The sequence below is a fragment of the Dioscorea cayenensis genome, chromosome 14, assembly GCF_009730915.1.
Source record: "Dioscorea cayenensis subsp. rotundata cultivar TDr96_F1 chromosome 14, TDr96_F1_v2_PseudoChromosome.rev07_lg8_w22 25.fasta, whole genome shotgun sequence".
NCBI lineage: Eukaryota > Viridiplantae > Streptophyta > Magnoliopsida > Dioscoreales > Dioscoreaceae > Dioscorea > Dioscorea cayenensis.
Window position 1 is genome coordinate 14,138,000 of NC_052484.1, and position 22,295 is coordinate 14,160,294.

The 22,295-nt window shown below is 33.4% G+C and overlaps 1 protein-coding gene and 1 long non-coding RNA gene across 2 annotated transcripts; both read left to right on the forward strand.

The window, feature by feature from the left end:
* Positions 1 to 1,257: 1,257 nt before the first annotated feature.
* LOC120275054 (pentatricopeptide repeat-containing protein At1g77405-like) lies at positions 1,258 to 4,381 on the forward strand. Its single transcript, XM_039281537.1, has 2 exons — positions 1,258 to 2,944; positions 4,167 to 4,381. Exon 1 carries the CDS (start codon positions 1,259 to 1,261, stop codon positions 2,567 to 2,569), a length of 1,311 nt encoding a protein of 436 aa, XP_039137471.1. The 5' UTR covers position 1,258; the 3' UTR covers positions 2,570 to 2,944; positions 4,167 to 4,381.
* A 16,740-nt stretch (positions 4,382 to 21,121) lies between these two features.
* Positions 21,122 to 22,227, forward strand: LOC120275222. The gene is made up of 3 exons (XR_005541083.1): positions 21,122 to 21,202; positions 21,791 to 21,875; positions 22,204 to 22,227. It is a non-coding gene; the product is annotated as an uncharacterized LOC120275222 (long non-coding RNA).
* Positions 22,228 to 22,295: the final 68 nt, after the last annotated feature.

The window sequence follows — 22,295 nt, forward strand, 5'->3', positions numbered from 1 at the left end:
ATAATATATACATAATAATTAGGGACCAAAACCGAAAATTATCCTTGAAGCAACATGGTGATCGGCAATGGCGGAGCAAAAATATTTTTTTAAAAGGGGCCAAATAAAAAAAAATTAGCATTCAATTTTTACACAAACTAATTAAATTCATTGAAGTTGCATACTTGCATCAGTAATTGATCTCTTAGATGATGAGGTTTCAAGATTATAAAAAGAAAGAAGTTGTCTTTATCAATGAATGATCTAAGAGATTTCAAGATTATAAAAAGATAGAGTTTCAACTTTATCAATGAATAATGATTGGTTTTCAGTAGTTTTTTTTTAATATACATCAATAGTTGATCTCATAGGCATATTATAATTTGTGAATAAAAATAAAAAATTAATAATACATATAAAAAATCACATAGATTTAATTACCAATACAAATTAAAGAACACAAAACTTACACGATAATATAATATCTTGTGTTTGAACAAATAAAAAAAAATTACCTGCAAGCAAAAGTTTGGGATGCCTGGACGATTCAATGACCATTAGGTTTTAGGTGAATTTATAGCAAAAATTAACCATCCGAATGACATCCGGATAATCAATGCATGTTTTTATTTTAAATTATTTTATTATTTCATTTAGATTCTAATTAGGATAATTAAGCTTATCTTTTTTTAATTATTTTTATTTTTAAAAACTTTTATTGGATATAACATAAGCTTTTTCCTAATTTATATAACTTTTATACTATATAAAAAGTTGGGAAAAGTAAAAAAAAAAATTGTGGTTCCGAGATTTGCAAATTAAGCGGTGAGGTTTTTTTTTTCCAATTCTATAATATGTGGTTTTGAGAGTTGCAAAAAGAAGACAAACCGTAACTAACTCATTAACGGTATTACATTAAATTGACAAAATCATCATTTTATATAAAACCTAATTTATATGACATAAATATATGTATATTTTTAAAATTTATTAATATTTTTCAAAATTCTACTAAAAAATTTAAATATTAAAAATTAAACAAAATATTAAAAATCATGATTTTTTTATGCTACTTGGTGAATTTTTATATGAGTGAACAATTTTACCCATGTTAAAAATGACAAATTTAATATCTTGACTTTAAAAAAATCTAAAAAAATCGTATGTATTAAAACTCACTCTTTATTTTTAAAATCTCAGAAACCTTGCTCTTTATCTTATTAATCTCATAAAAGCCACAAGGTTTTTTTTTTTAATTTCCCAAAAACAATTTGTTAACATGTTGGTGAGAAGAAGAAGAAGAAGAAGAAGAAGAAGGAGAAGGAGAAGAGCATCATCATCCATGGCTTCTCAAACCCTAGTTCTCCAGGTCATGGCCGCCATGCTTCAACTCCGCCCCTTCTCCACTTCCCTTTCCCCCTCCCCACGCTTCCCTGGCTGGACAACCAACTCCATCCTCTCCATCCTCGCCGCCATCCCCTCCTTCTTCTTCCTCTCCACCCGCTCCATCGGCCGCCAACCCACAACTCGCCATCGCTCCCCTCTCAAACCTCGACCTCTCCGTCTCCACACCCTCGCCGTCCACCGCGACCCTTCCAGGATCCATCTCGGCGTCTCTCAAGCCCTAGCTTTCTACTCCTGGGTCGAATCCCATTGTGGATTCATCCACAACGAGAGCACTTGCCGCGCGATGTGCCGAATCCTTGCCAAATCCAACAACCTCCGGATTCTATGGCGGTTCCTCAGATCCAACCAAACCCTAGTCACCACCACCACCATCACCTCCATCATCAAGGTCCTTGGCGATGAGGGTTTGGCCAAGGAGGCCTTGGCCGCATTCTATCGGATGAAACAACTGCATTGCAAGCCTGATGTCATCGCCTACAACACCCTCATCTCGGCGCTCTGCCGGATTGGTGATTTCAAGAATGCAAGATCTCTTCTTGAGCAAATGGAGCTTCCTGGAGCTCGGTGCTCGCCGGATACCTACACTTATACGATCCTCATTGGGTACTATTGCCGGAGGAGCATGGAGACCGGGTGCCGGAAAGCGATCAGGAGGAGAATTTGGGAGGCTAATCACATGTTCCGGCGAATGCTTTTCAAGGGTTTTGTTCCTGATGTTGTGACCTACAACTGTTTGATCAATGGTCTCTGTAAGAGTTATCGGATTGAGAGAGCTCTGGAGGTGTTTGATGAAATGCTGCAGAGAGGTTGTGTGCCAAATAGAGTTACTTATAATTCTTTCATTAGGTATTATAGTGTTGTGAATGAGGTTGATAAGGGTGTTGAGATGATGAGGGCAATGGTGGCACGGAAGCATGGTGTGCCCATGTCCAGCTCTTACACGCCGATAATTCATTCGCTTTGTGAGGCCGGAAGGGTTGAGGAAGCGAGGGATTTTCTCGTTGAGATGGTTCAGTTTGGGTCTGTTCCGAGGGAGTATACGTATAAATTGGTTTGTGATGCTTTGAGTAGATTGGGTGTGGATGGTTTTGGAGCTGATTTGAGGAGACGAATTGAGGATGGAATCGATGCGAGGTTTAGATCAGTGATGCGGGTGAAGCCTATAATGCAACGCCCGAAATAGATCTATTTGTGTGTTTGGATGATGTAATGATAAATCAAGCTGTTACACTTTGATAACTGTTGCTCTTTGTGAGGCAAGGAAAGTTATGAAAGTAAGGAAGGTCTATTCCGAGGGAGCACATACATCCATATGAACTAGTTTGTGATGCATTGGATAGTTCAGGGGAAGAAGGTTTTGGGGCTGATAAGAGTGGAAGAATAGAGAATGATATTGATGAAAGGCTTAGTCCAGTGATGCCGGTGAGGCCTGTGTTCGAATTGTCAAAAGAGATCAGTTGTGGATGTCTGATGACAAGGTGAGGCCGAAGTTGAGTTCAGCTTTGTAGCAATGAGATGGAGCAAAAGGGAACCAATAAAGAGCACTTAAGTTCTACAGGTGAAAACTACTACCAATCTTATTCCATTTCATTAATCTTGTTGCTTGCTTCTTACTTCCTATAGAAAGTATGCTGAGTCTTAACAACTTTTTGCTGTACTGCTACCTTGAGTTCACTTTGATGCTTTATGTATTTTTTCAGGTAAGGCTTAATCTTGGACATCCTAGTGTTATTCCTGATAGTTTAATTGAAAAACAATAAATGCTCACAAGAGATGTACAATGTGCTTTGCTTTTAGTGTTCCTGCTTTCTTGTGGCAAGTTTGATAGAAAATTGCTTTTCATGTTATCCTAGAAGTTCTTTGTTGTTATCACCATGTTAGCTGCCATACTCAGTATCTGTTATTGGTATCTTTTGATGTTGAAGTGTTATGGCCATAACTATGACAAGAAAGAGAGGACATAATAAGATGGAATATATTATCATTATGTCAGGACTTGTTAGATTTTCTATAGGGTAGTGGTCCTATTAGAAATAGGATAAGGGATATAAGCTTTTGATCTATTCCACACCGTCACATGGACGCTGGAACCACCGATACACAATCACTACTCACACTTCTAAAATTATACCCTCACATGTGATTTGAACTCTTACCACTTTAAAAGATTCTAACGGAAAAATCAGTTACTAATAAATCACTTGGTCGTTGGTAAATCACATGACCTCATTTGCTATTTTTTTATTGTTGTGATTCGAACTCTCACCACTCGTGAAGGATTCTAACGGGGAAATTAGTTACTAAAAAATCACTTGGTCTTTGGTCAATCACATGACCTCTTTTGGCACTTCTTTATTGTTGTAAGCTTGGCTAGTTACATTCTTGACCAAATCATAATAAAATTGGTGTGGTATGAATGTAAGTTCAAACCAAAAAATCATTTGACTTTGGTTAGTTTGTTAATTATCCGGACCAATATGATTTTATAGTTGTCATCAAACTCAATGAAATCCAATTTTAGAAGGCAACAGGTCTTTGTGCTAATTGACATTTACTTACTCGAGCTCACTTATATAAGTGAAATATTTAACTTTTTTGCTATTAGATACAGATAATGTCCCTCTATTAAACTTAATTTATTTGATTAGTTTGACATCAGATTTAACTATGCCTCTTCTTAAATAAATACCAAACTGGATTTTGCAATAGAGCAAATCATGCATTTGTTGGTTCATTGTGTTTGTTATACATATTTATATCATTTTTTTTAACTTCCCCAGGTGTCCAGGATGGCCTGAAGCGCTTGATGAAAAGATCTTTTTGGTGGAACATGAATCTTAATGGAATAACAGTTGATTAGACAGTAAATTCTGGGTTGAGTTCCATTTGTGATAATCATTTGATTGTAATTGATTGGATATTATGGACATTATCCATCTTGTATTTATTGCTGATGTAAAGCTACTATCTAACAGAGTAAAGGATGTGAAAACAAGCTCACAATTTTTTCAAAAACCAATACTGTATTAATCAGGCACCAGTTTCTCATAACAAATAACTTTAACAAATACAACCCTAAGCACAAAACTTAAAACTAATTTGCAAAAATTATATTAAATTTTAGAGAGCTTAATAATCTGTGTGTGTGTGTTGTGTTCAAGAAGCAAATAACTGGTTCAATGATGAACAAAGTGGCCATTAAACAAGCTCTAATACTACTGCAAAAAGCCATAGAGATACAGCTGAATATTCAAGAAGATTATGATTAATTAAAAAAAAAAAACTTGGGGCCATCAATTTTTGAAACAGTTTGAAGTCAGGGGAATAGTCTTTCCAAGTACAAAATGTATAAACAAAGGTATTGCATCATCCATCCATCCCAAACTTATTGTTTAACAGATGCAGGCAACTTATAGAATGTAGGATCATGAAAAGCTAATACCATGACAAGGTGCCATAAAACTCAGTAATCCTTTTTACCAAAGTTATCACACCAGAGCTGGGAAGGAATAGGGTGAACCGGGTAATGAGGCCGTTGTTTGAAAGGCAAAAAATTAATGAAAAAGAAAAACAGTGAGATTCTGGAATTATAGATTGAATTACTATGTAGATTTAAGATCCAATAACATATATAGAAATCATAGAGGTACGAGCAAAAATCTTATAAATGGTTTGTACGATCTCATTTGCAGTCACCATAAAAATGGAATATGCATGTGTTATGTGAGTTACTAACAGGTACTATATCACGACATGCTTCCAACAAAACCATTGAGGAGGCTTCAATGGCAAAAGTTTATTTCAAGCTTAAGTAATCAAAGTTGAAACAAATATGTCAACAGAAGAAAAGTTATCATGGTTTTAGGTACTCATTTCTAAAAATTTCAGCCCACATATTCTGTGATGTAACATGAATCCAAAATAGAAAAACTGTACAAGTGACCAACTTTGATTTAGTGAGGGGAAGTGAAAAGCTAACAGACAGTTCAGGAGAACAATAAGCGTTTTCAATAGCACTAGTCATGCATAACTACATGGGACCTCCAGCTGCAAATGCACAATTATCACAAGTTGAAGGATTTCGAGTGACCTAACTGTATCACTGTTACCACAGTCCATAATCAACTATTACAACCAAAATAATTGGCATGTGATTTCCATTGGCTAAATAATTATTGGAACTATTCATGAATAATCAAAAAGAGGTATATCCTTTATATTTATAACTATTACTTTTTTCTTGTCTAAACTTTCTGATAAAAAGGAATTAACACTGTCATCCTCAAACACATGAACTTCAGTCTTAAAATTTGTAACCAGATCTGGTCATTGTCATGCATTACAAGGCTTTTCCCAAACAATAAATGGAACCAGCAGTAAAGACATCATGAAAGGTAAAAGACATTGGTACTCTAGGAAAAAATATCACTATAGTCACGGTTCTTGAAAGACCAATTGAAACCTATAAGGGTAATTATTGATGAAGAATAAAAAAGTGAACGATTCTCCATGTTTAGAGTCTTAAGACTCTTTCCTATTAAAGTGGAACAAATAGATTTATTCTTGGTCAGCTGACACTAGATCTACAATCTGGGAGAAACAATCCTTTTTCCCATATTCAACTTGGCAAGTTAACAAGATCCAGCTTTCCAAAGTTTCATATCAGGCCGAAAAATGTTCACTTTCATGCATGAGACCCCTTTGAAATGAATCCCGGAAAGTTTTTTGGCAAATAGAAGTAATGGCCGACATAGGCTGCAAAGTTATTGAACTATTTGAAAATAATTTGCTTATGTGAGACAGATTTAAAAATAAACAAGTTAAGATCAAGCCCTAACTAAGGTTCCAATGCATAATGCTGAGCTTGAACATGTTTCTGAATTGTTGGAGCTTGGAACATTTACACTCGTTTCAGGATAATTTTTAAATACAAATTCTTTTCTTAAAAAAAGGAAATAGCTTATGTAACAAGTTTCTCTCTCATAAAAGTTAAGTCATGGGTTTGTTCGAGTTCAACTATTAGTTAAACACCAATTATAGAGTTATTTCAATTGATTTGAGCCCTCCAGCTCAATGAGAGCTAAATCTGTGGTTCATAACCTCTTACACAACAAAATGGTTATGCAACCGCTCAAGTTTGGGTCTAAACGGAACCAACCCAAGCTTGAATTGGTATTCAGGTAATTAGATACATGGGGCATCTTGATAAAAATAGAGCAGTCAAAACCCAACTTTCCCTCATTTGACAGAAATGGGATTTGACACTAATTTCCCAGTTCCTTCACCCCAATGAAAACACAAATTGTAACCACAAATTGTAAAACTAACTAAAAATCAAGCACAAAGATACTGATCACTCAAACTCATGCCCTTTTAAAGCTAGCTGTGCAAAATATTCAAAGAAAATTTTGCAAATGCACGACAACACAAATATGGAATCTGCACAAATAGGATGATCTCATAATAAAAACTTTTTGCAACTTATTCTACTTTTTTTGTAAGAATGGAGAAAAAGGTAAGAAAAGATCCGAGATACATTGGATCACATGAAAGCATATGAAATTTTGCACTCATGTACTCCAAAATCAAATTATTCTTTGAATAAATAAGAATACTCAATAAACAGGAACAACTAATACTTCTTGATTGGTCAGGTCAAACAAATTATAGCTAGTATCTATTAGCATCTCTTGAACCTAAAAAGCTCCATCCAACAAGCAAAAAGTGGTGATGCAAAAAACTAGGGAAGTAGTCGCATGAAATGTGAATGAATCCACAAGAAACCAAGATACATATGCACTTAAGACATGGAAAATTTAAAAAGATGAAATCAGTAGGCAATAGAGCTCTGTATAACTTACAAAATAAAAAGATTCTTAAAAAAATAATAGCAAATCCTAACTATTCAAATACACTTAACACCTAGAAAAATCTAAATACATGAACTTGAAGGTTTAAGCAATATCTAAAACCAGGGATTATAAACAAAAATAACTTTGACCTCAGGATGCTTATGTTACCCTAATCCGGATTCACAATTCTCATGCACTCCAAATGGATTCAGCATAGAAGATTACTATGAAAAATAACACAATCACTGCTCAGTCATACCAAATCCTCAATCTTTCTCACTAAAAGCCGGTAAATGACTGAGTTTCTCTTCCATAAAAATGATAAATTCCAAGAAACCAATGCATAAAAAACAAAACTACAATCTTTGACCTAGAAATCAACTACAATCATGCATGGAAACAAGATCGGATCAAAAGGAAAAGAAAAGAAAATGCAAACACGAGTGAAATTAGGGGGGTAAGACCTCGAGCTCGGCTGATTTCTTGGCGATAGGGATGCAAATGAGAAAGATGCCAAACATGGCGATGGCGGTGTTGCGCTTCCAGTGCTTAGGGCGACAGTAGGGGCCGCCGGTCATGCTCCACACCTTGGCCCTGAAATCCTCTCCATGGTGCGCGTGATCTCCTCCTCCGCCCATGGCCGCAAACTCTCTCTCTCTCTCTCTCTCTCCTCTCTCGATCGAACTGAGATCAAATGCGAAGCCTTTTGAAGGAAAAGAAAGAGATGGGCCGGTTGGGGACTAGGCCCAACAGCTACTAAATTTACAACGGATTGGATACTACTTTTTAGTTCTTTTATTTATTTAAAATGTGTTCCATTAGTCCAGAAGTAAATGATGGTCATATTTTAGAAAAGTAAAAAGACCAAAATATCATGTTTTAGAAAAGCAGAGGACTAAATGGCCACACTTTGAAAAATCCTCCACATATCCGTCAGGTTCATTAGATGACAAATATGACGGATGTTTGCTCCTAGACTAATTGGCACGTTTTAGAAAAAAAAGACGATAAAAAAGGCAAAAAAAAAATAAGTAGAGGGACTAAATAGGTATATTTTGAAAAGTAGAGAGACTGTACGGAATATTATTCCAAAAATTTATAATTATTTTGAATTTTAATTTTTGAGATAATTTATAGAAAATTATCAGAGGGTTGTGCAGAAAAATAATGGAGCTTAATATTTGGGGGTTTGATAATTTCGATAAATAACATTAAAAAATTATTTAGAGTCATCGATTGTATGAATTTATGTTTTAGTTTTTCTATGAGGATGGATGTAGAAATATGAATTTAAATAAATTATAAATCATTAGAGAGGGATGCTATGTAAAAGTGTAAATCTATTTGTGAAAAGGACCCCAAGATCAAGATACAGGACTCCACAATATTGCAAGGGACTTTTTTTTTTTGAGGAATTTTTAAAAAATTGCGGCTATTATGTGATGCAGAAAATTACTGGGTTGCATTTTATTTGTGAAATGGGTTTTGAATTGGATAAAAAGTATGTAGGCAATACAAGAAGCTTTTTTTAAACTATAATAATAGAGGTGTACTATTTCTTTTTAAAGTATCTTAATTTTTGTTTTGATATCTGTTTAGCATTTGATACTACAGATTTAGTTTTCTTCACTATCTACTCAACATTTGTAATAAAGTGCTTAATTTCCATATAATTAGGACTATTTGCTTAGGATTTGAAGCTACATGTTAAGTATTGACACTATGAGATATATTTTCAAATTTCCATACCCGTCAGTTAGAAATGGTTTTCTTGTTTGCTTCACCTAAACAGACCTTTCACAAGTCTCTATGTTCTGTATATTAGGCAGTCCCAGAACCATTCTTATCTGGCTCAATGTCTCAAACTCTGGGCATTAAGATTGCCAAATCTTAAATGCTATAGATATGAGTTCTCTTGGCTCTTGACTATCAAACCAAGGTTTTCTACACCTGACATCCCTAGAGGGAACTTGTTATTGGTTGTCTTTTTATATTGTAACCACACTTTTTGCCTAAGTTTTTTTATCAACAATTGAGTACACACTATCATCAAATGTAACTCGCATAACCATAGCTTAATAACTCCACGACACTGAGCAAGTTATGTGCCAAGTTTGGGACATATTGCACATTGAACAATAGTTTTACTTCTCCATGCGAGGTCTTAAATGCAACAGTGCCTTCACCTTCATTTCCTTATTGTCCCCTAACTTCACTATTTGATTGTGAGTTTCATCCAACCCCTTGAACAAGTCCCTTGCACCTGTCATATGATTTGAGCATCCACTGTCAACCAATGATATAGAATTTTTTTCATCTTTTGTGCCATGCTTGACCATAAAGAGGTTTGTGTTGGATAATAGACTGAAGGCTGACTTATGTGCATGGGTACTGTGGTCACGTGAAGCATGGTCTCCAAATCCAGAGAATTCTTAGCGGATCTACAGAAGGGTTTTTTTGTACATGGTATCACCACCATGCATTAATAGTTAAAGGCTGAAGTCACATTGGAAGTAAAAGAGTAATGGGTACGATGATGGAGTATTATACTAGAAAGTTATGTCTATATTCATCGTTCTTCACTGTTTGAGCATATGTAATGCTTTTTGTTATGAATGCTAAGTTAGTGAAGTATGATGAAATAGCTTTAGAACTCGTGTTCTTCATTCTAAAGCTTAACATACCCACTCAACTCCCACTCTCACACATATAGAACACACTATAAATATTTAGAACAGTGGTATCAGAGCTTGTGTCTTGTTCCACTCTCGTGTGTTCGTGTTGCACCTCTTGTCTTGAAGTCTAAAGCTATAGGCATGGCTGGAAACGGACAACCCCTCTTGCCGATGTTCGATGGTGAAGATTACGGACCTTGGATCATCATGATGAGAACATTGTTTCATTCTCAAGACCTTTGGGACTTGGTTGAGAAGGGAATCCCATAAGGAGAGGATGAGGCAAGGATGAAGGAGCACAAGAAGAGAGATTCGAAGTAGGGGTGTAAATGATACACCTCTACTCGCAAGCTACTCGGGCTTAACTAGGTGAAATCTCGAACTTGGCTAGGTCATGATCGAGCAGAGCTCGAGCTCTAGTAGCTAGAGTAGTCTAGTGAGTCGAGTTCAAGTATCTAGATACTTGGCTAGAGTGCTCGCGAGCCTAATCGAGTAGTAACACACACACACACACACACACACACATATATATAATATAATCTAATATTTATTATATAATTACCATTATATCTTTTTAAAGTTAAAATATTAATATCTTTTAACCAAAAAAATTCTCTCATTCTCACTATTGAGAAATAGAACTGAGCCGCCCCTTTCACAAAAAAGCTAACCCTAATCGCCTGATTCATCCCCAATCCATCAACCCAGTTGGGTCACCTTCTCTGAATCTCTGATCCTAGTGGATGACTCGATAAATGCCATCACCGGTGAGGTGCCAAGTAAGGAGCGTGCGACGATGACTTTTTAGTTCCTTTCTCTTTCCTCTCACGCTCTCTTTTTGTCTCTCTTTCTTTGTCTCCAGTTCTCTCTGAGTTTGTCGGTGACATCAAAGGTGAGATCTTTTGTTCCCTTGTGATCTTCATCTCACTTTCTTCATCACCAGTTCATTCTGCTTGGATGCTGCCACACCCTCATCTCATCCCATTCCAATGGATTTGTGGGATTCCACTATGCTTCACTGTCTTCTTTCAATCTTTTCATTCTATTTTTATTTTTTAAATTTGGGGCAGAAATTTAATCTCATCAATATATGGCTTACAGTGTTGCACTTTGATACTGTCTCCTTGAAGCAAAAACCAATGACAATGAAGTTTATTTTAAATGTGAATGTGTGCACCTTAACTATAGTTAATAAAACTTGATTTTTCATTTGTTTTTTGAACATATAAGTTGTTTCTCAATCATACCAATTTATGTGTCCAAAGTAGTCTTTTTATGCTAAAAATAAACCCCAAAAGTCTTAATTATTAATTATTTTATTAGAAAAAAGTCTTAATTATGTTCCACTGAAAATTTTTGTAGTTAAAGTTTTTGTTGCATGGGTTGCTTGAAAAATATAAAGTTCATGTGTTTGATTGAAAACATGAAGAGTATGCCTATTATTGAAAACAATGATTCAATTTTAACATGCTTCGTGCAACTCAATAAATGGCTTTTGTGTGTGTATGTATATATATCTTAATAATCAAACTAACAAACTTTATTATTCTTTCTATTTATTGATTTATTTTGCATTTATTTGTTTTATGTCATCCTAGTTCATGATTTATTAATTTATTTTGCATTAATTTGATTCAAACCATTTGCTTTTTTTTAAAAAAAAAAAAAAATTTAAGGTAGTGCTTTTATTCTTTTTGGTGGTGCTTTCATGTGCATGAACAAATGGCTACAAATTAACAAGGTATTTTTTGTTTAATGTCATCACTAGTTTATTATTTATTTTGCATTTATTTGGTTCAAACCGTTTGCTTGTTTTTTTAAAAAAAATTTAAGGTAGTGCTTTCATCCTTTGTGGTAGTGCTTTCATGTGCACAAACAAGTGGAGATTTGCAAAAAGGTTGTTGAGCTTGCCTAAAACAATAGGAGATTTGCACAAAAAGGTTGTACATCTTAACCATGCTTATTTTACTATTACATGTTTAATACAAAAAGGTTGATTTATTTATTTATTTGGTTCTTTATTGTGATAGGCAATATGTCATCAAGCACACCAAATTTCTCATCTACACCATTTCAGCCTGGAACGAATTCATCAACTAGTCGGGTTGTTTTGGAAGGTGATTTTTCAATGAGCAAACGTTTTGATGTTGATGATGACGGGAATGCGAATAAAAGCACGAATCCAAACTGAAAATGATTGTGATGTTGTTGATCTTGGTGAGGAGGAAGGTCATGAGAAAAAAGGGCCAAGATTTCAAGTGTATGGTTGGAGTTTAAAGAAATTGATCTTCCTGATGGTTCTAAAAAAGGAGAATACATTCATTGCAAGAGGAAGTTGGCTATAAATGCTAGCAAGAGTACAACTCAATTTAAAAGGCACTTGTCAACTTGCATGAAGAGAAAAATTTATCAAAATCAACAGCAAAGGATTTCTTTCCAGCCTGTACAAGGAGCTAATGACGATGTTGAAATGCAACTAGCTCTCATAAATGGCAAGTTTGACATGGCAAAAATAAGAGAAGCAGCTGCACATTGGATATTGATGCATGAGCATCCTTTTTCAGTAATGGAAGATGAAAGTTTTAATATGATGCAAAGATGTGGAATGCCTGAATGGGAAAAAATGTCACGGGTTACTATCAAGAAAGATTGTATGCAAGTTTATGAAGCCAAAAAAAAAATTGAAAACATTGCTCAAGAATTTTAGCAAGATAAGCTTGACAACAGATTTATAGAAGTCTAGCAATCAAAAGATTGAGTATATGGTCTTAACACCTCATTTTATTGATCGCAATTAGAGATTGCAAAAGCGTATTATCAATTTTGTTCGTCTTCCACCTCCTCGTCCTGGTGTTGAGATTGCCGATTATATCTTTAAGTGTTTGAAAGAGTGGGGAATTGAGAACAAGATTTTTACTATCTCTGTTGATAATGCTTCAAGCAATGATGTGGCAATTAGGATTCTTAAAGACACATTTTGAAGAGCTAAAAGGTTGCTTTGTGGAGGAAAGTTATTTCATGTTCGTTGTTGTGCACACATTCTTAATCTCATGGTACAAGATGGCATTTCTGAAATTAAAGGAATAATTGAAGATATTCATGAAAGTGTGAAGTTTATTAATCAATGTGAAGCAAGATTGAAGTCATTTTCTGATAATGTGCATCAACTACAATTGTCGGAGAGAAAAACTTATTCTTGATTGCAAGACACGTTGCAATTCAACATTTGAAATACTATCAGTTGCAATGAAATTTAAAGATGTTTTTCCAATGTTCAAAGATCAGGAAATCCTTTATCAATATTGCCCATGCCCTGAAGATTGGGAAAAAGGTGTTGAAAATATGTGAGATTTTAGAAGTGTTCAATGCCATCACAAAAATTATTTCCGGTAGTGATTATCCAACTTCCAACTTGTTTCTCAATGAAGGCTAAATTTGATAAATATTGAGGGGAATGCAATTTGCTCATGTCCGTGGCCGCCGTCTTGGATCCAAGATGCAAAATGAGGGTTGTTGATTTCACTTTTTCAAGGATGTATTCCGATAAAGAAGGAAGAGAAAATATTGCAAAAGTTCGAGAAGCTCTACATGAGATTTATGAAGAATATGTTCATGAATATCAACATGGCAATGAGCATAGTGGTGAAACTTTAATGCATAATAATGATGATGTAGGAAATAATGGCAAAGGCTCATTAGCTTGGTTTGAATTTTCGAGTTATGTGAAATCTATTGAAAAAGCCTCGCCACAATAGTTAGATTTGGATGCATACTTAGCTGAAGGTTGTTCTATTTTTGAAGGAGATCCTAATCAATTTAATGCTTTAGAATGGTGGAAGGGAAGTACTTTAAAATATCGCATCTTGTCTAGAATGGCTCGTGACATACTTGCTATTCCTATCACTACAGTGGCTTCAGACGTTACATTTAGTGCAGGAGGTAGAGTGATTGACACTTATCGTGTTTCATTGACTCTCGGTATAGTGCAAGCATTACTTTGTGGAATAGATTGGTGTCGAAATCTTCATGGAGTGAAAAAGAGAAACAAAGTGAGTTTATAATTGTTCTTGCTTTAATATAAGTTTTTATTTTTCATGGTTTTTCTTGCTTTAATGTAATTTTTGACTATTCTTTTTTCACTTTGTATATATTAGAAAGAGAAGAAACCAATTGAGATTTCACTTGAAATACCTTGAAGCTCAAGTTTAAAATGGTATGAAGAATTATGTTTGCATGTAAGTAACATTTAAGTTTGTTCATCCTTAATTTTTTTTATCATCAATGGTTAAAATGATTTGTTTTCTAATTACTCATTTGTAACTTTGTATAGGGTTGATGGAAACATTGGGCCAAACCCTCACATTCAAGAAAATATATTCTTGAGATGGTGGATGTTGATGGTGGATTGATTATTTTCTTATTATCTATGGACTTATTTGTTTGTTGTCAATGAGTTGTATTAGCACTTGTTTATTTTTAATTTGTTTTACTTGGACTTATTAACTATGGACTTACTTGTTTTATAATTGTTCTATTTGTTGTATTTTGTTTACGTATGAGTTCTATTTGTTTTTTTTTTCACAATATTTTGAAATGTTGTTGTTTTAGTTGATGTTGCATTTGGTCAAATATGAATGTATTTGTTTATCTTTGAAAAATTAAAAAGAATGTTATTATTTTAGTTCATGTATTTGGTCAAGAATGAATTGTGTTTGTTGTCTTTAAAAAATTTTAGAATGTGGTCATTTTAGAATGGATGAAAAAAATAGATTTTCTATTTTTGATGAAAATCAAGGAAAAAAATATTGGAGCTCGAGCATAATGTTTATGATCATTTTCAACATTTTCGAGCTTAATCGAGCGAGTTCGATCAGCTCAAATTATGTATCGAGTCAAGCTCAAGCTATAAAATGAATACTTGGTCAAATTGTGAATAGAGGTAGCTGAGACAACGAAAGATGCGTGGGATCGTTTAAAACGACAGTATCAAGCAAACCCTAAGTTGACAGCAGTAAAGCTATAATTGCTGCATCCAGGGTTTGAAAATCTCAAGATCAAGAACAATAAGAGTGTCGAAGGCTTCATCACTCATGTTGGAGAGATGGTGAACCAAATGAAGAGGCTTGGAGACACTATCTACGAGCATGATGGCCAAGTTTAATTATGTAGTGACGGCGATAGAAGAGTCAAAAGGACATTACTAAGCTAACCTTGGATGTTCTTACTAGATCCCTTCAAGCTCATAAAGCAAGATTGATCGACTAAGTCGATTGAGTTGAGGAGAAAGTCCTTCTAGTGAAAGGAGAATCTTCTGCAGCTAAGGAGGGTGATCGAGCGCCATTGAGAGGTTGAGGGAAAGGTTCATTTAGAGGCTTTGGTCATGGGAGAAGCAGAGGCAGGAGAGTAGAATAGAAGCTTTAAACAGGCGAGAGTGGCAGTTTAGAAGTGGCATTCAGTGTTACTTGTACAAAAAATATGGGCACATCAAAGCCAATTGTTGGTTCAAGGAGAAACATGCAGATAAAGGTGTTTTTTAGTGGTTGAGGAGAAGGAGAAGGAGACTAGCAACATCTTCTTGGCTCATAGTGGAGGAGAGATGAGTGCAAGCTCATTTATATTACACAGTGACAGTGAGAAGCATGATGTAAACATGATGTGGATAATTGATAGTGGTTGCTCCAACCACATCACCAGAGTGAAAGAGATGTTTGAGACCCTAGATGAGTCTTAGAAGCATAGTGTGAGATTAGGAGATGACAAAGAGATCTCAGTGATGGGTCAAGGAATGATTGCCATTAAAGTCAGTGATGTTAGGACTCTTACATAATGTTCGATGACGTCCTTGGACTCACCCACAACCTCCATAGTGTGGTTCAACTACTTTCTTGTGGGTACGATGTGGTGCTTGAAGGTTGTGCATGCTCTATAGTTGAATGAAGCTCTGGGCGAGGGACGAGTGGTCAATGTAAAGATAACAGTCAATAACATATTTCCTTTGAGACTCATGGATGCATGGCTGGCCAACGTGGCTGCAGGAAAGTGCAATGATGCTATGATGTGGTATCAATGACTCGGGCATTTGAGCCACCAAAGCTTGAAGCTGTTGAAGTCAAAAGAAATGGTGACAAGGCTTCCAGTGATTGGAGAACTAGATTCGCATGATGAATGAGTTTTTCGTAAAACAAGCCGGAAGCGCATTCACCCTATGATGCCTGGAAGATCTCGAAAAAGCTAGTGAACCATTGCAACGTGTCCACATGGACATTTGTAGACCAATACACATCGAATCTATAAGAGGCAATAGGTTCTTTCTTTTATTGGTGGATGATTATACACATATGGCATGGGTTTTCTTTCCCTAGGTCAAAGGGAGAGGTTTTTGAAAAAAATTCTAGGTTTTTCAGATCAATGGTTGAATAAGAATCTGGGAGAAAACTCAAGATCTTGAGATTCGACAGAGGAGGGGAGTTCCTTTCACGCGAGTTCAGCCAACACTACGACACTATAAGAAAAACAGGAATTTGGCACAGTAATTTTGTCACGGAATTAAAACTGTGCCAAATTTGTCACGGAAATTGGCACAGAATTAAAACTGTGCCAAATTTGTAACGGAAATTGGCACGGAAATAAAAACCGTGACAAAATTTTCACGGAAAAAAATTGTGACAATAATTGGCACGGGAAAAAAACCGTGACAAAGTTTGTCATGGTCTTTGTTTCCATGCCAATGTTTGTGACAAATTCCCCGCCCCGTCAAGGTCCAGGGTCGGGGAATTTTTTTGGGGATCGGGGCCTGGTCCGGAGAAAAATTCCCAGTCTGGGTCGGGGAATATCCTCCTCGCTCCGCCCCAACCCTAAAATAGTAAATATTTAATTTAAATATTATATATATATATTAATATATATGTTATATGTTATAAATATGAAATATCTAAATAAAACTTGAACAAAAAGTAAAAGGCCACATATTTATTTAATTAGCAAATTATTAATAATTAAATGGACATTAGTATAAAAATTAACTAAAGTCGTAAACTTATATTAATTATATTGCATTTTTTTAATCTTTCTAAATTTTGTAAATAATTTATTAACTAAATAAAAGTTAGAGATTAAAATTGAGACGGTGAGTTCCACTAATTTAAAAAAGCTTTTTATCTATTATTTTTAAGTTGAAAACTTATTTATATTAAATATATATACAATTGAAAATAATAAATTTGATATATTAACATTAAGCAATTGAATAGATCAGTCCAACCATCCATCCATGATCTCATTATATTAATTAATTATAAATTTTAATTGAATTAGGGATTGTCAAATAAAAAAAATGACAACTAAAAAATATTAATAAAAATAATTTAAAAATAATTGTCACTTTTCAGTATTATTTAATTATTTTTATTAACTTTAATATAATAATTTAAAGAATAAGAAATAAAAAAATATAGTGGGAGGGGTTGATAACCCGGCATCGGGCTTAGTAACCCCGATGACGGTGTTACTATCTCCCATTATTATTTAATTATTTTATTAATTTTAATATAATAATTTAAATAAGAAATAAAAACTATAGTGGGAGGGGTTAATAACCCGGCATTGTGGTTATAGTCGGGATTTAGTAACCCCGATGCCGGGATTACTACTTCCATTAAAACAAAAGTATTATTTAAAAATTATTGTCACTCCTAATAATAATAATATTCAAAAATATTAATAAAAATAATTTAAAAATAATTCCCTGCTTTTAATAATTAACAATAATAATTCTAATTTAAAAATAATATTTTTATATTCAAATAACATTTTTAAATTGTCCTAAAAAGATATACACTCACTTTCCATCTCTCCCCAACCCAATGGATCGGATAAGTGATCAATCCAAATAACTAAGTATTTTTTTTGAAAACCAATAATTTAAATTTTATAAAAATCAAATAAACCAAACAAAATAAAAGAAAGATATAGTCTTTTTTTTCATTTCTCCCTTATGAATATTTGTGATTTTGTTTATCTTTAATATTTAATATATGTTTGATTTATTCACTTTTTAAATAAATTTTTTATTTTTAGAAATTAAATTTTAGCACTCATTATATTTAAGGGATATTTTTCTCATTTGAAATAATTAATAAGTGCAAATAAATTTATATCCTAATCATATTATTAAACAAAAAAATATATATGCATATAAAAAAATAAAAAAAGAAATTTTAAAGATCTTTGGGTTCATTTGTAAAACTTTTAGAAAAAAGATTAAAAATGTAAAAATGTGATATTTTAATTTATTAATCGGAGCCGGGGAATCCGCGTAACCGAAATATCCTCGCGGGGACTGGTATGGGGAAAAAGTATTCCTGGTATTCGGGTTCGGGGCAGGGGTCGGGGATGGGAGTGGACAATCGGGGCCGGGGCTGGGGAATGTGTCCCCCAGTGGATCCCCGCCCGTTGACATCCCTACCCTCCACCATATAGATAATCTCAAATGATTGATAATATGATTATATTTTTATTAAAACTTAATAAATTATTTAAAAAATAATAATTAGAATTTTTATTTGGCATAGAATTTGGCACAGCCTGCTCGAATCCGTGCCAAAAACCGTGACAAATAAAAATATTTGTCACGGTTATTGGCACGGTTTTGGATATACTTTGAGAAATACATTGCTATAATTTTTATTTTTTTAATAAAAAAATTATATTTGTGGTGTACATGCTCAAATATTGTTATTAACTCAATCGCAAAATAAATATAAACATCAAAAATATAAAATTAGCATGGATGCATATAAAAACATCTCAATGTAGTTAAAGTGAACATAATCCAAAATAAACTAATGAATATCTTATCAAGTAAAACATTAAAAACTAATAACTATTTACACCCGCTTGTCTTATCTATATTACAACCTTCCCCCATGCAAAGAATCTCAAATTATTGATGATATAATTCCAATTATAATCAATTTTTTATAAAATAATTAGAAACTTATTCCTTTGGCACGGAATTTAGCGCGGTTTTCTCAAAACCGTGCCAATTATTTGGCACGGTATTTGTCACGGCATACCCGATACCGTGACAAATAATTTTATTTGTCACTGGTTATTGGGACGGTTTTGGATATAGGTTGTCAAATTCATTTTGACATTTTTTTAAATTTTTCATAAGAAATTATATTTGTCGCTCATACATGCACAAATATTATAATTAACTCAATACCAACTAAATATAAATAATAAAAATATAAAATTAACTATGGATTGAAAGGTATAAAATCCCAAATTTTTCATCTATATGTCAAACAATAATTAGATTTTTAGTTGGCACTGGAATTTGGCATGGTATCGCCCCTAATCCGTGCTAAAAAACCCGTGATAAATAAGAATATTTGTCACGGCTTTTGATATACTTTAGTCGAAATTCATTGCTACAATTTTTATTTTTTTAATAAAAAATTATATTTGTGGTGTACATGCACAAATATTGTGATTAACTCAATAGCAAATAATTATAAACATCAGAAATATAAAATTAGCATGGATGCATATGAAAACATCTCAATGTAGTTAAAGTGAACATAATCCAAATAAACTAGTGAATATTTTATCAAGTAAAAACATTAAAAACTAATAACTATTTACACCGCTCGTCTTATCTATATTACAACCTATCCACCATGCAAAGAATCTCAAATTATTGATGATATAATTCCAATTATAATCAATTTTTATAAAATAATTAGGAAACTTATTCGTTTTGCATGGAATTTGCTGGTTTTTCTCAAAACGCAAATACTGCGCTATAATATTTGGCACGGTATTTGGCATGCACGATGCGGATAAAACCGTGACAAAATAATTTTATTTTGTCACGGTTATTCGGGACGATTTTGGATATAGGTTGTCAAATCTCATTTTTGACATTTTTAAATTTTTTCATAAGAAATTTTATTTGTCGTCATACATGCACAAATATTATGGTTAACTCAATACCAACTAAATATAAATAATAAAAATATAAAATTAATATGGATTGAAAAGGTATAAAATCCCAATTTTCATCTATATGTCAAACAATAATTAGATTAGTTGGCACGGAATTTGGCGAATCGCTCTAATCCGTGCTAAAACCGTCGATAAATAAGAATATTTGTTATGGTTATTAGTACGGTTTTTGGATATACTTTTGATCAAATTCATTGCTACTAATTTTTATTTTTTTAATAAAAAATTATATTTGTGGTGTACATGCATAAATATTGTGATTAACTTAATACTGACTAAATATAAATAACAAAAATATATTAATAAAAAATTTGAAATTATTGCTATATATATCTATATATCTTTCTAATAAACATTGAAATATTTATTATTGTTATAATATATTTTAATTTTAGTGAAATATTTGGCTTAATAAATTTTTTTAATGAGTTAAATATATAACAAGAAATTCATGGAGAATGTGAAAAATTAAATTAATTAGATGATGATTTTCCTTCATTTGTTTTTGATTTGGGTATAAGAGGAAAATATATAATTAGAAAATTACCTCATGATTTTTAATTAATTGTTATAATCTATGTTGACTTAGTTTACATATGTGCTTTGATGAATGAAAATGATATTATATATATATATGAATAATTAATCTTCTTGAAGATGCACTAGTATAATATATTTTTAATTTTTAACTCATTTTCTATATATAATGATAATTTTTAGAAATTGTTTTTTAAAACATAAATTATATTTACATTTTTATTTATTTATTTTTATCAATATTGTTAATGTTTTGCACATTTTGATATACCTATTTGCAATGTTTTAATTAAAAAAGAGCATTATCTCTAGTAAAACTACTTTATTAACATTATCTAAAATATAACTGATGTTATAGACATAAGTTAATAATAAATTTACTTTTCCCTTCTTTCTCATTCTTCTCTTTCTATCACTCGGTCTTCTTCTCTTTCTTTCTCCTTCTTCTCCTTCATCGTCGTTCTTATCCTTTTTGCGATCTCTTCTTGGTCTTCACTTTTAGCTTTTTCGCCTTTTGATTACTTCTCCTTTTCCCGATCGTTTCATCTCTTCTTCGTCGCTTTTGGAACCCTAAATTTGAGGTATTTTCTTTTTGTTTAATTCAAGTATTTTCGTTTGATTTGAGCTATTTGAAAGAGTTGATAAGTCCATTGTAGGAAGGTCGCTTAAGTAAAGGATGCTCATACGATGATTCTGAAGAAATCTGTTGAATAGGTTCATCAAGTTCCAAGTATTACTAAGGTAATAGATCAGAATGTTTCTGTTTTCCATGCAAAACTCCTGAAGCTTGTACCGGTGAGAGCATTTTACTTCTGTTGTTTGCTTGTTCTGGATGCAGGGTTGTCAAGGATTATACCAAATCTCATGATTCAGTTGTTTAGGAGGTTTTAATTGTTACAAGTATCCTGCTTTTTGCTAACCTTGGGCTTATCTCCATTTTTCATCTTAAGTACTGTGATACTGAAGACATACACAATCTATGGTAGGTTGTTATCCATCATGTTTAGTCATGTGCACTTGACATTAATGAATATGTATTAGGCTATGGTATCTAAGCAGTCAATGACAATGTGAAGCTGTCAGCACTGCACTATTAAACTGGCAAGATGTTGGATTAAATATAACCAATTTATCTTCATTTTTATGCTGTTGACTGGCTACAAAGAACTGAAATACTAGTTTATGGAATTTCTTTCCAAAATCTGCATATTTTCTTTTTCACTGACATGCGTACATGTAAACTAGCTTATTTTGATGGTTACCTTTGGAGTAGAACTAATATCAGACAATTTTTCCCGAATTGATATTGGTTTTGTTTTCCCTGCATAGAAGCCATTCACAAATCCCTTGTTCAAAGAAAAAGCAGGACAAGAAAGATGGCATACGATCAAGGTGTAGCATGATAGATTACTGGGTATGGAAACCTGAGACTTTTATCCTATATTTATAAATACTAAATAGAATTATATATTTTCGATGAGGTTTAGTAATGTTTAACTCAGTAAAAAGGATGGCTACATGCAACCAGCAATATACACCTAATTAAAAGACACGTATGTTTGGCATACGGTCAAGGTGTAGCAGAAGTTCACTGAAAATGAGGTCGCTAGCCTTTGTTCTTTTATATGCTAATAGGACACTTAGTTATTTACAAACTAAGGAATAATATGCTACGCAATATGGTTTGATTGGGAGTTTCTTTGATGACATTGGTTGTTGTTTGCTTGTATTTTTGAGGATAGGTCACCGAAGAAGAGTGACTCGGGAGCCGAGGGCCGATCTCCATGCAGCGATGAGGACCGTAGATCTCTCGCATTTAGTATGTTATTTTGCT

Coding starts and splice junctions, on each gene's coding strand:
- LOC120275054 (XM_039281537.1), top strand. CDS start 1,259: ATGTTGGTGAGAAGAAGAAGAAGAAGAAGAAGAAGAAGGAGAAGGAGA.